The sequence below is a fragment of the Acinonyx jubatus genome, chromosome A1 (genome assembly GCF_027475565.1).
Source record: "Acinonyx jubatus isolate Ajub_Pintada_27869175 chromosome A1, VMU_Ajub_asm_v1.0, whole genome shotgun sequence".
NCBI lineage: Eukaryota > Metazoa > Chordata > Mammalia > Carnivora > Felidae > Acinonyx > Acinonyx jubatus.
The window spans coordinates 168,399,410-168,413,060 of record NC_069380.1 but is presented as its reverse complement, the minus strand read 5'-3'; the positions used below and the strand labels follow the sequence as shown (position 1 = coordinate 168,413,060).

The following is a 13,651-nucleotide window of genomic DNA, read 5'->3' as shown; positions in this document are numbered from 1 at the left end:
GGCCCTCAGGTAAACATATAAAGGCAGGGAGAATTGAGAGACTTAAGTATGCGTTAGGGAGTAGTAGGTAAGGATAAGATGGGAACCACCTACATTATATTCTAAATAAAGTGCTTACTTGGATTTTACATTCCACAACTGTAGGCTTCCTTGTTCACTGCCAAGAAGTATTTTATTCAAGTAGGTACTTGGGTGCAAAATTGCAGAAATTTTAAATACTGATTTATCAAAAGTCAATTGCAGATATTCCTCTACAAAAGTAAAAGTTATAAACAACATGTAATTATTTTTCATATATCCATATATCTAGCCCTTAAAGTAAGCCTACCATATCAGAGATTTATGTCTTAATATAAGCCAAAGACTTACATTCGAACCTTTGCACATTCCTTGAGAAATTAAATGTGATGAGGGGCAACTTGTAAATGTAATTTAGACTGTCAAAAGTTTTCTAAAATTCTAATATCAGTACTATTAAAAATTCCACTCATTGCTGAACTTGTTTATAGGAATAAAAAATAAGGCTTAAAAAAAGGAATCAGCCTTACTATTTTTATAATTTGATCAAGAGGCAGAGTGAATATTCCAAAGTGAAGTACTTATACTGAACTCTTCCATGGAGTGAAAGGCCAAATATCTAGGGAGATTGATGGGTCTCTCAAAGATGTAAAAAGTAAGAGGCAAATCTTGGTGAAAGTAAAAACAGTGATTCTCATACATTTCCACCAAACATAGCTTACTACCACTGTATAAGACTATCACAGTTAAAGAACACTGACTCATATTCTTAGAGAAAGGATGTATATTTTCCTTTAGGTTATAGGATCTTTACAGGATCTTTACAGGATCTTTAGTTTACTACCACGATCTCCTTTGCGGAAAGTTGAAAATACAAACCAAGAGTTACTCAGGTGTAATCATATACCAAAATGCACTCTACAGAGAAAATAATTCACGCATCACTGAACTTGGAGAACTGCAATGGAAAATGTATTAGCTGAAATTAATACATTAAACAGGTTATAAGTACTATAGTTAGCTCCTAGCTGACTAAAATTATCTATACATTTTTTACTTACAACCTTTTTCTTCATATATATTAAAGAGTCTAAATTTTTTTCTGATTATATGTGAAACCTCTGGCATGGAAGTTGTGTTTACATAGGTTTTTAATTTTAGCTGCACACATACTATCCGCCCCCATGATAATGCAATAAATTGGCTCATTCTTACCTTCTGAATATATGTGCCAAATAATAAGAATGCTGTCAGTATCAACAGAGATAATGTGATCCCCAAAGGGTTGCAACAGATGGATTTCTGCTTTATGACCCTTAAAGGTGTGTACTACCTACAATGTTAAAGTTCAAAAGAATTTAATATTATTACTCATTCAACATTTAACATTATTCATATTAACCAAAAACATGCTAATCCTAAAGATGCTCTCATTAAGAAACGTAATCCAACTTTTGATTATCCAAGGTTAGATTAACAAATGGCAAGGAACCAGGCATTTTCACCTGCTCCCTCAGCCAGTCCAATAATAAGGAAGCCTGAACTAGAAACACAGAAATGAGACCTCTGAAGTTCAACCTCACAACTGAGCTTAGGGAGGACACATACAGCCGGGTTGTTCACCCAATCTAACCAGCACTACTCCATGCATCCTAAAAAAATGGTTATGTTCTAGAAGGCTAACTCTATAAGCTCCATCACCAGCTGGCTTCCAGATGAGATAGGGAGGATAGAGTACTTCTATTCTGACACACAGAGACCCTTATCCTTACAGTAGCTGCATTCCTTAAGAACTACAGCCCCTTCTCCATGATTTCAGTTCTCACCAAATTCCAGAAACGTTATTTCTTCTCCTTGTCCTTTGGACCTAGAAGTGGTAACAGCTTCCTACAATTCCTGCAATTAGTCTCCCATGCCTTGCCACCCTTACTTTCTCTCTATTTGTATCTTCCAGGGAAAACTACAAACTGCAGTATTTTGTATTTAAAAAAAAAAAAAAAAAGGACATTTTTCCTGACTCTAAAAATTCAAATAAGTCCCATGAAAGACATCCACAGGTAAACTGCCCTCCTCTGCCACAGGCAGTGATGATGGAGGACCCTGGGAACAAATGTCAGTCCAAATTAGACCTTAACAAGTACACTGATCCGAATCCTTGGCTATCTAGGCATCCATACTGCCACTTCCCTTTTCATTCTGGACCTCCTGAGCCAGGTCATCTCTCAAGGCTGTTTTTCCAGAACAAACTTAGAAACCAAATGAGAGATTAAGAAAAGACCCTTCCTTACCAGTGTAGAAAACAGAGAATCTAGTTTTCTCTATACAGAGAACCACTTGGTTCTTAGAAAAGGAGTCATGGGCTGAGTTGTTCATAATGAAAAAGTCAATCCACATAAAGTAGTGGCATAAATAAAATGAAAACATGACAGTCCAAAACCTCAGGAATACAGCAAAGGCAATATAAGAGAGAAGTATATTATCAATTCAGGCCTTCCTAGAGAAGGAAGAAAGGTCTCAAATACATAACCTAAACTTTCACCTAAAAGAGCTGAAAAAAGAACAGCAAATGAAGCCCAAAACAGCAGAAGAAGGGAAATGATTTTAGAGCAGAAATCAATGACAGCGAAATTTAAAAAAAAAAAAAAAGTAGAAAAAAAAATCAATGAAACCAGAAGATGGTTCTTTAAAAGAATTAACAAAATTAATAAACCACTAGCAGGACTGATCAAAAAGAAAAAAGAAAAGACCCAAATAAATAAAATCACAAATGAAAGAGGAGAGATCACAACCAACACCATAGAAATACAAACAATAATAAGAGAATATTATGAAAAATTATATGCCAACAAATTGGGCAATCTGGAAGAGATGGACAAATTCCAAAACATGTAAACTACCAAAACTGAAACAGGAGGAAACAGAAAATTTGAACAGACCCATAATGAGTAAAGAAATTAAATCAGTAATAAAAAATCTCTCATAAAACAAAAGTTCAGAGCCAGATGGCTTTCCAGGGAAATTCTACCAAACATTTTAAGAAGAGTTAACATCTATTCTTTTTAAGCTGTTCCAAAAAAATAAAAATGGAAGGGAAACTTCCAAACTCATTCTATGAGGCCAGTATTACCTTGATTCCAAAACCAGACAAAGACCCCACTAAAACGGAGAACTATAGACCAATTTCCCTGATGAACATGGATGTAAAAATTCTCAAGATAATAGCAAACTGGATCCAACAATACATTAAAAGAATTATTCACCATGATCAAGTGGGATTTATTCCTGGAATGCAGGGTTGGTTCAATATCTGCAAATCAATCAATGTGATACATCACATTAATAAAAGGATAAGAACCACCTGATCCTCTCAACAGATGCAGAAAAAGCATTTGACAAAAAACAGCATCCTTTCTTGATAAAAACCCTCAAGAGGTACGGATAGAAGGAACACACCTCAAGATCATAAGGACATATATGAAAGACCCACAGCTAATATCATCCTCAATGGGGGAAGACTAAGAGCTTTTCCCCTACAGGCAGAAACACGACAGGGATGTCCACTCTCACCATTGTTATTCAACATAGTGTTGGAAGTCCTAGCCTCAGCAATCAGGCAGCAAAAAAGAAATAAAGGGCATCCAAATCAGCAAGAAGGAAGTCAAACTTTCACTATTTGCAGATGACATGATACTCTATGTGGAAAACCCAAAAGACTCAACCAAAAAACTGCTACAACTGATACATGAATTCAGCAAAGTCAAAGGATATAAAAACCAATGTACAGAAACTGGTTTCATTTCTATACACCAATAATGAAGCAGCAGAAAACAAAATCAAGGAATCAATCCTATTTACAATTGCACAAAAAACCATAAGATACCTAAGAATAAATCTAACCAAAGAGGTAAAGATCTATACTCTGAAAACTACAAAACAGTAAGAAACAGAAAAATATTCCATGATTGTGGATTGGAAGAACAAATAGTGTTAAAATGTTGATACTGCCCAAAATAATCTACATATTCAATGCAACCCCTATCAAAATAACACCAGCATTCTTCACAGAGCTAGAACAAACAATTCTAAAATTTGCATGGAACCAGAAAAAAATCCCAAATAACCAAAGTACTGTTGGAAAAGAAAACCAAAGCAGGAGGCATCACAATTCTGGACTTCAAGCTGTGTCAGAAAGCTGTAATCAAGAGAGTATGGTACTGTCACAAAAACAGACACTCAGATCAGTGGAACAGAATAGAGAACCCAGAAATGGACCCACAAACGTATGGCCAACTAACCTTTGGCAAAGCAGGAAAGAATATCTCATGGAAAAAAGTGTCTCTTCAGTAAATGGTGTTGGGAAAACTAGACAGAGACATGCAAAAGAATGAACCTGAACCACTTTCTTATACCACAGACAAAATAAACTCAAAATGGGTGAAAGACCTAAACGTAAGACAGGAAGCCATCAAAATCCTAGAGAAGAAAATAGGCAACAATATCTTTGACCTCAGCTGCAACAACTTCTTACTTGACGTTTCTCTGGAGGCAAAGGAAACAAAAGCAAAGATGCTACTGGGACCTCATCAAGATAAAATGCTTCTGCAAAACGAAGGAAACAATCAGCAAAACTAAAAGTCAACCAATGGAATAGAAGATATTTGCAAGTGACATATCAAAGAGTTAGTATCTGAACTCTATAAACAACTTATCAACCTCAACACCCAAAAAACCAATAATCCAGTGAAGAAATGGGCAAAAAAACCATGAATAGACACTTTTCCAATGAAAACATGGCTAACAGACACATGAGAAGATGCTCAACATCACTCATCACCAGAGAAATACAAATCAAAACCACAATGAGATACCACCTCACACCTGTCAGGATGGCTAACATTAACAACTTAGGCAACAACAGATGTTAGCAAGGATGCGGAGACAGAGGAACCCTTTTGTGCTGCTGGTGGGAATGCAAACTGGTGCAGCCACTCTGGAAGCCACTCAAAGACTCTTAAATACAGAGAAGAAACTGAGAGTTGCTGGCAGGGTGGTGGGTGGGGGGATGGGCTAAAAGGTAAATGGGTGATGGACATTAAGAAGGGCACTTGTTGGGATGAGCGCTGGGTATTTTATGTTAGTATGAATCACTAAATTCGATTCCCGAAATCATTATTGGACTATACACTCACTAGCTTGGATTTAAAAAAACTTTTTACCTTTTATTTTACTGTTTTAAGTGAGAGAGGAACAGAGCATGAGCTGGGGAGGGGCAGGGAGAGAGGGAGACAGAATCCAAAGCAGGCTCCAGACTCTGAGCTGTCAGCACAGAGCCTGACATGGGGCTCAAACCCACAAACTGTGAGAGCATGACCTCGCAGAAGTCAGACGCTCAACTGACTGAACCACCCAGGCGCCTCTCACTAACTTGGATTAAAAAAAAAAAAAAAAAAGAAAAAAAAACAATCTCCTGGGAAAGCATTTTCAAAAGTATTTTCTAAATCCTACCCCACCCAAAAATACAAAGTAGAAAGCTCAGGATATGAGACCCAACTGGGCAGGAAAATTTTGAAGAAGCTGCCCAAATAATTCTGATGTTCAACCCTGATGAAGAAAACTGAAGTGCCAGTTTTAACTAATTTTGAAAATTTGATTAAATCAACTTTCTCTTCCTCCAGAAAACCAGATAAATGTTTAAAATAAAACAAGTACATGTCCAGAGCATTCTAGTAGAAGAACAGCAACATTAAAGTTCCCTCCACTTTCACTACAATTAACTATTAACTGCAAAAAACACATTAAAATAGTTCAGTGATACAAACCTCTTTATTACGGGCAAATGCAGAGAAAACATTCCCATAAGCAGCAAAGACTAGCCTCCCATCAGCTGCCATACAGCAGATATCCTGTGGGACAGAGTTACCTAGGTAAAAGACAATATAAAAGAAATAAGAAATTGTAAGATCTTGGCACAGATAGAAATCTCAATTATACATATACCATTTTTCATGGCTATAATTAAAAAATATGTATCTGTGTAGATACATGAATAAAAACTAAAAATTGGTATAAACTTGACTTCAATGTTACTTTATACTTCTAATAATAACTACCAGACTGAGAATATTAAATCACCTGATCTTCCCTAAGAGAATTAAAATCTAATATTTACAGACATTAAAATGTAATCCTAACGAAATGAAAAGCTTTTTGAAGTTATTTGGAAAAAAATCACACTTCACATAAAAAACTGGCAGATAGTTATCAACCCTTCATGTAAATGCCTTCAGGAATGTCACATTTACTTATAACTCTAGGAAAATTTTTAAAGTAAATCAAGACCTAACCCCTATTTAAGTCTATGCTTTGGGAAAACCTCAGAAAAATTCCCTATGATACTCTAAATCCTGACCCTTTAAATGAACAATACAGTTATCTACTCAGTCTTCTCCAAGGCAAATATGCCTATCACCTCTAGCCATTTCTCACATGATATGATTTCTTTATTCCTCTCTATCATGGTCACATTGGCCTTTTCTTTTTATTCCTTGTTTTAGGGGCAGGAGAGTTAGAAGATAGATGATTGTTTTAAGTATTTTTCATGCTGCATATTCTACTTTTAGATTTCATTCCCAGGACATCTGGGTGGCCCAGTCTGTTAAGCGTCTGACTCTTGATCTTAGCCCAGATCATGATCTCACGGTTCGTGAGCTCAAGCCCCACACTGGGCTCTGTACTGACAGTGCAGAGCCTGCTTGGGGTTCTCTCTCTCCCTCTCTCTGCCCCTCCCCCACACCCGTGCTCGCCTGCTCTCTCTCAAAATAAACAAAATAAAACTTAAAAAAAAATTTCATTCCCTAAATACTATTTTCATAGGTTTATTAATCACTTTGTATTCAACTTAGGTTATAGTGCCCTTCTATAATCGTTTTAAAATTTTAAGTTAATCAGACACATACACTAGGTTCCTTATAGCTCTCCTCTGTTTCTGTTACAAAGATCACATTTCATGGTTATACTACAATCTCTCAGCCCTGGCAGGCCCTTTATTCTGTAAAACGGTTTCCAAAAAAATAAATTTTCCTTCTATTGGAAAAGTATCAAAACGTAGGAAAAGGGAAAACCCTTCCTTACAGTAAAAGGAATGATGGAACCCGAAAATCACTATTTGGTAATCATCATTCTAATAACTGGTTCAGGCAAGTACCATCACTAAGTGACAAAACGGTGGGTAAAACTCTCAAAAGTAACAGGATATTTACACTGTCTCACTGTATCTAACCACAAGATACTTATTAATTACAAAGAGTAAAACTTTAAAATGGAGCCTCCTGACAAATCTTACCTTAATAAAATGATCAAAGTTACCACTGCCAGGAATAGAACCAATCAACAGCATGTGCCTGCTAATAAAATTCACTGAAAATTCTGAATTATTTCTTTGTTATTCTTGCCATAGTGCATAACCTGAATCTAATCATGAGAAAACAGCAGAAAAGGTCAAATTGAAGGACATTCTATAAAAGAACTGGCCTATACTCTTCAAAAATATCAATGCTGAAACACAAAGTCTAATGAACTATTCTAAATTTAAAAAGACTAAAGAGATGACAACTAAATGTGACATCTGATCCTATCCTGAACTTATTTTTTAACTATGTAAGTTTATCAGAAATACACAATGAATTTCTTATATATTCCTGTGTCTTAAAATTAATGACAAAAACTTAATATATTTAAAAAAAATTTTTTTAACATTTATTTTTGAGCGACAGAGTGATACTGAGCATGAGTGAGGGAGGGGCAGACTGAGAGGGAGACACAGAATCCAAAGCAGGCTCCATGCCTCGAGCTGTCAGCACAGAGCCCAACACGGGGCTTGAACTCACAAACCACAAGATCATGACCTAAGCCAAAGTCAGACGCTTAATGGACTGAGCCACCCAGGTGCCCCCCAAATTTAATATTTTTAAAAGACTCTAAACATGAATAAATTCAGGATGACGTTTATACTTACTTACTGCCACCAGACTAAGTTTCTGAACCTGTTTTTAAAAAGAAAAAAAAAATATTAGATTATAATTGCTTTTGTTAATGAAAATTTAACACTTGAAAACTAAGATAATCTCATACATAAATCTGCTATGCTCTCTTTCCTAAAAAATATATTTACTGACCCTAATTTTTCATTATTAGGAAAACTTATATTTTCAACTATTTCATCAGGAGTGGTGATGGAAGGGGGACATAAACATTTTCTACAAACGGTCATATAGTAAATACTTCAGGGCTTGGCAGGCTATGTGGTCTTTGCTGAAACTATGCAACTGCTAACAAAACTTGAAAGCAACCACATATAATATATAAACAAATGTGTATAGCTCTATTCCAATAAATTTGACTTATGTATACAGAAATTTGATTTTCATGTAATTTTAATATGTCATGACATATTCTTAGTTTTTATTTTTTCTCCAACCATTTAAAAATGTCAAAACTGGGGCACCTGGGTGGCTCAGTCGGTTAACCGTCGGGTTTGGCTCAGGTCACGATCTTGCAGTCCGTGAGTTCGAGCCCCGCGTGAGCCCCGCGTCGGGCTCTGGGCTGATAGCTCAGAGCCTGGAGCCTGCTTCCGATTCTGTGTCTCCCTCTCTCTCTGACCCTCCCCCATTCATGCTCTGTCTCTCTCTGTCTCAAAAATAAATAAACGTTAAAAAAAAATTTTTTTTAAATGTCAAAACCACCCATCTCTGAAGCACAGAGTTCAGTGAGGTATAAGTGTAAATTCAAATCCCAGAGATGCTAGAATATTAAGACTGAAAGGGCCCTTGGAGATCAAATTACATATCCCATATTTCTTTTTTCTTTTTCTTTTTTTTTTTTTTTTTTACATATCCTATATTTCTTAAATGTAAACACACACAGGTCTCCATACCATGCAAAATTTAATTATATTGTATTCTACTACTGTGGAAAATTTTACTTAGAGATTATTATATTAGAATAAACTCGAACAAATAAACTCAAAACACTTAAACTCAAAAAGATAAACAAAAATGTCACAGATATACAAAAACAAATGCAGGATAGGACTGGCTTGCAGGCTGTAATTAGCTGATCCCAATCTATGGTTATTGATCCAGCAACATGACCTTGACAAAATTAATCAGTCTCCCTGTGTCTCAAATTCCTCCTCATCTGTAAAATAAAAATTAAAATAAGTACCAGGCACCTGAGTGGCTCAGATGGTTAAGAATCCGACTTTTGATTTTAGCACAGGTCATGATTTCATTGTTCATTGGATGGAGCCCCTCTTCCTCACAGTCAGTGCAAAGCCCAAATGGGATTCTCTCTCTCCCTCTCTCTACCCCTTCACCACTAGCGTGCCCGTGCGTGCGTACTTTCTCTCTCTCTCTCTCAAAATAAATAAACTTAAAAAAAATTAAATAAAATAGGTACCTGCTTTATGGAGTTGTTATGAGTATTCAATGTATAAAATGTGTTAACGGAGCCAGGCATAATTAACGTTTAATAAACGTTAGCTGCCATCACCAGCACCATCTCCACTTTGGGCATGTCCCTCACTTTCCTCTTCTACTAACTCAACCAGCTACCAACAGCCAACTCTTCTTGCTACTAACACATTTGCTTCCCACAATCCTTAAAAGAACGCAACTTCACAGCTCAGCTTCCACAAAAAGTGCTTCATCAACACTGGCTATTATCATCTTTATCATAAAGAAAAGCTCCCTGCTTTCACAGAGCATACATTCCTTCGGAGAAGATGAAGGGGAAAAAGTAAACAGCAACAAAAGACTATGATTCATAAGAAATTAAAGGAGAAAAACCATCACTAACAAGCAGGAAGCCCTGGGACAAATAACTTAATTTCTGAGATTGTTTCCTAGTTTATACAAGGTGCTACGGAAAACGGTAAACGATACATATCTCACAAAGAAGTTGCTGCCAGGCTTAGACTAAGAAGCACCGTACGAGACCCTCAAATGTTAGTAGAAAATAGATGCTCACTCCCTCCAAGATCTTCCAATGTATTTTAGCCTGAATTTCTAATCCAGCGTGTCAGAAATTGCACAATAAAATGTCTTACAAGTCCTTCTCGTTAAGAGGGGGCAGAAACTGGTCTTAATCACGTTTACATCTTCAAGGGAACCTGAACGGATATTTACTGAATACATTGCTATAGAACTGAAATGTTCTCTGGTACTTTTCCCTAGCTGGACAGCCTCCGAAACTCGCCCCAAGCGGATTGCAAGGGCTACAACAACAGCACGTGGATGTGAAGTCGTGATGAAACTGGACAGGTAGGAGTTAGGGAAGAGACGGCAGAAACGCAAGCCCTTGATCAGTGGGGGAGCAGAGCAGGACTGCCCCTGGAGAGAGCTGAGGCAGCTCTCAGCTGGGGGCTAAGAGGGTGGTTCCCGGGAGGCTGGCGAAGGAAGAAGTCACTCACGTCATAGGTGTGGAAGCTCTTGCCCACGCAGGTCGTCACATAGAATCGGCGCTTCAGAGCACTGAACCGCACCACGTGTGGAATGTCGTTGCTAAAAAGCCCCAAAGCCCGGAAACCCGCGAAAAGCGCGCTGCTAGTTCGACCTCCCGTCCCACCCTCCATCGATACTGCGGTCCAGGCTCCTCTGAGCTCCAGTCCCGATGAAAACCAGCGGACCAGGTCCTTCCCTTCTTCTCGTGGCAGTTCTTCAACCGCTCTACCAACTCACAAGCGCTTCCGGTTTCCCCTGCCAATCGGTTAGCAGACACGGCTCTTAGTGCAATTGAAAAAGAACTCCCACCAGAGCTCGCAGAGGAGGCGCGACTTCGGTTCCGCGGGCGGTCGTCTCCAGGGTTCCAGAGATGTTCCCCACGTCTGGTGGGGTTGAAAGAAAACTGCAACAGGGACCTTGGAGGAGGGCGAGCGGCAGGGGAAGCGGAACGACCCGGACGGTGAAGGGAGACCAGGTGTAGTGTTGACAGAGTCAAGTTAAACGTGCAGTTATAAAATTGCATAAAACCATGAGACTCTCGAGAAAATCTGAACACTGGATATTTGATGATATTAAGAAATTATTGTGGGGCGCGTGGGTGGCTCAGTCGGTTGAGCGTCCGACTTGGGCTGAGGTCATGATCTCGGGGTCGGTGAGTTCGAGCCCGGCGTCAGGCTCTGTGCTAACAGCTCAGAGCCTGGAGCCTGCCTCAGATTCTGTGTCTCTTTCTCTGTCTCTCTCTGCCCCTCCCCCACTCATATTTTTTCCGTCTCTCTCTCTCTCTCTGTCAAAAATAAACAAAAAATTTTAATAATAAAAAAGAAATTATTGTTAATTTTTATATGTGATATTAGCATTGTGATTATGCTTTTAAAGATTCTTACCTTTTGTAGATAGATACCGACATATTTACGGATGAAGTGATATATCTGGGGTTTGCTTTCAAAATAACTGGGGATGAGGTGAAGCATTTAGATGAAATAGAGCTGGTAATTGTTTAATCTGGGGATTGGGTATTTGAGAGTTCACAATACTATCCCTATGCTTGAGTATAAAATTGAAATTTTCCATAATACAAAGATTTTTTTGTTTGTTTTTTACTGAGTTTGTTTACAGTAAAAAAAATGTAATATTAATGTGTTACTTTAAATCTCTGACTGATGGAAATGTTTAAAAATGATTTTAACTACTAGATAAGCATTTTTAAGAGTTTTGTAAATTGTGTGCAATGCAGATGTTGCTTTTATAATAAAACTTAAGATGTCTGCATATATTGACAGTTTGGGAAGAAAATTGAAAAACGTCTTCAGGCTTTACAGTTCACAAGCCCTTGACACCCATTATTTAATATATTCTTCAAATTAAAGCTGTGAATTTAGGACAAATATTATATTACTGTTTTCTAAATAAGCAAACTGGTTCATTGGGGTTAAGTGATTTGTACAAAGTTCTGGGATTTTTTAGCATCCAAATCCAGACTAGCACTAGGTTTAGAAAAGGAGAAGAAGCTGGGGGGAGGGGGGGGGTGTCACTGAAGGGCAGCTGGATGATAGGAAAATATGCATCCAGCAGTCACACTTTCAAGACCAAACTTTCAGTCATAGAATGGGTGTGGATTCACATTAGATAAGGAACCTGAAATTCCCAGAGATTACCTAATTTACCAAGGGTCGCTTAATTAATAGTAGTCAGCAATTTGAATTTAGCTCTGACAATCAGATTTATGTTCTTTAACCTCCATCTGGACAGTGAGGCAAAAGTTTAAAAAATTAGAGCCATCATTGAAGATTTAGTAGTATAGTAGCAGTAGATACACATGCCAGCTGTTGTGCTGTGATTTTTTAAGGGGGATATTAGTGGCTGATTGTGAGTTTTCCAGTTTAACCGTTGGCCAAAGTTTATTTCTCCCCACAAGTTACCTCCCTGAGTTGCTTCCTATTCAGCTGACAGCAAAGTGTGTGAATGTGTGGTGGGAGAAAAGGAACTAGCTATTACTCTTTTTGCTTAGAGATGCCCGTAAGGATACCAGTCACAAAGAATAAAAGAAAATGGAAATGTAGTAGAGCATTGACAAATGATGGTTTTCAATTTGATTCAACACACTGGGGCTTCACAAGATTCAGGTAAATGAAACATACAGCTGTGTCATGTTGTCATTTCTAACTTTTTTTAAAAGTTTAAATATGACTGTTTCTGTGTAGTTTTTGTAATAAAAAGTCCATGAAGTCAGTGACTTCATGTGATGTGATCACCAACCTCCAAGATGGCCCTCAATGATTTTTACCTCCTGGTATTCATGCCCTTGTAAAGTTCCCTCTCGTGCTAAATAGTGTTGACTTGGGTAGCCAGGCTAGGTCATAAAAGATGTTGAAGATTTTGACTTGCTCCTTTTTGGGTCACTTGCTCTGTAGGAAGTCAACTGCCATGTTGGGAGGATACTCAAGCAGTCCCATAGAGCATTTCACGTGGCAAGGAATTGAGAGCCTCTTGCTAACCACCAAAACTACTTCACTGTGTGTGAGAGTAGAAGCACCTTGAAACCAGATTCTTCAGTCCCAGCGAAGCCTGCAGCCTTCAGATGACAGCAGCTGTGCTGGTATCTTGACTGAAATGTCATGATATAGGAGAGGTATATCCAAATATTTCAAAAATAAGAAACTGATTTTCCTAAGAAAACTCTCTTGTTTTGCCCTTATATATCCTCCTCAATCTCCTAATACTCTTTGTATCTGTATTGGTTAGAAATATTTGGGTCATAGGGGCCTGGGTGGCTTTGTTGGTTAAGCATCCAACTTCGGCTCAGGTCATGATCTCACAGTCCAGGAGTTCGAGCCCCGCATCAGGCTCTGTGTTGACAGCTTAGAGCCTGGAGCCTGCTTCAGATTCTGTGTCTCCCTCTCTCTCTGCCCCTCCCCTGCTCACACTCTGTCTGTTTCTCTCTCTCTCAAAAATAAATAAAGATAAAAAAATATTTGCGTCAGAAGCACAGAGAAAGCAGCAACCTTTAAAACAAAATGATTGTGCCTAGTCAATGGGGTGGGGATAGGAGCTGAGAATGCATATAGAACTAAAGGAAAAACTAGAGAACCATGCTTTAGAAAAGACAGGCACCGGACCTGCTCCTACTAACCTCT

The 13,651-nt window shown here is 38.1% G+C and overlaps 1 protein-coding gene across 2 annotated transcripts in view; it reads right to left on the bottom strand.

Annotated features, from left to right (window-relative positions):
* Positions 1-10,780, bottom strand: part of WDR36 (WD repeat domain 36) — a 42,705-nt gene extending 31,925 nt beyond the window's left edge. The window contains exons 1-5 of one of the 2 annotated variants that reach the window (XM_015073013.3): positions 10,487-10,780; positions 8,033-8,060; positions 5,838-5,938; positions 1,234-1,351; positions 119-251 (exon numbers count right to left, since the gene is read on the bottom strand). In XM_015073013.3, the coding sequence (XP_014928499.3) occupies positions 119-251; positions 1,234-1,351; positions 5,838-5,938; positions 8,033-8,060; positions 10,487-10,648 (542 nt within the window). In that variant the 5' untranslated portion in view covers positions 10,649-10,780. Of the gene's footprint in view, positions 1-118; positions 252-1,233; positions 1,352-5,837; positions 5,939-8,032; positions 8,061-9,247; positions 10,033-10,486 lie in introns of those variants that run through there. The other variant, XM_053225667.1, reaches the window with a different exon arrangement.
* Between the last annotated feature and the right edge of the window lie 2,871 nt (positions 10,781-13,651).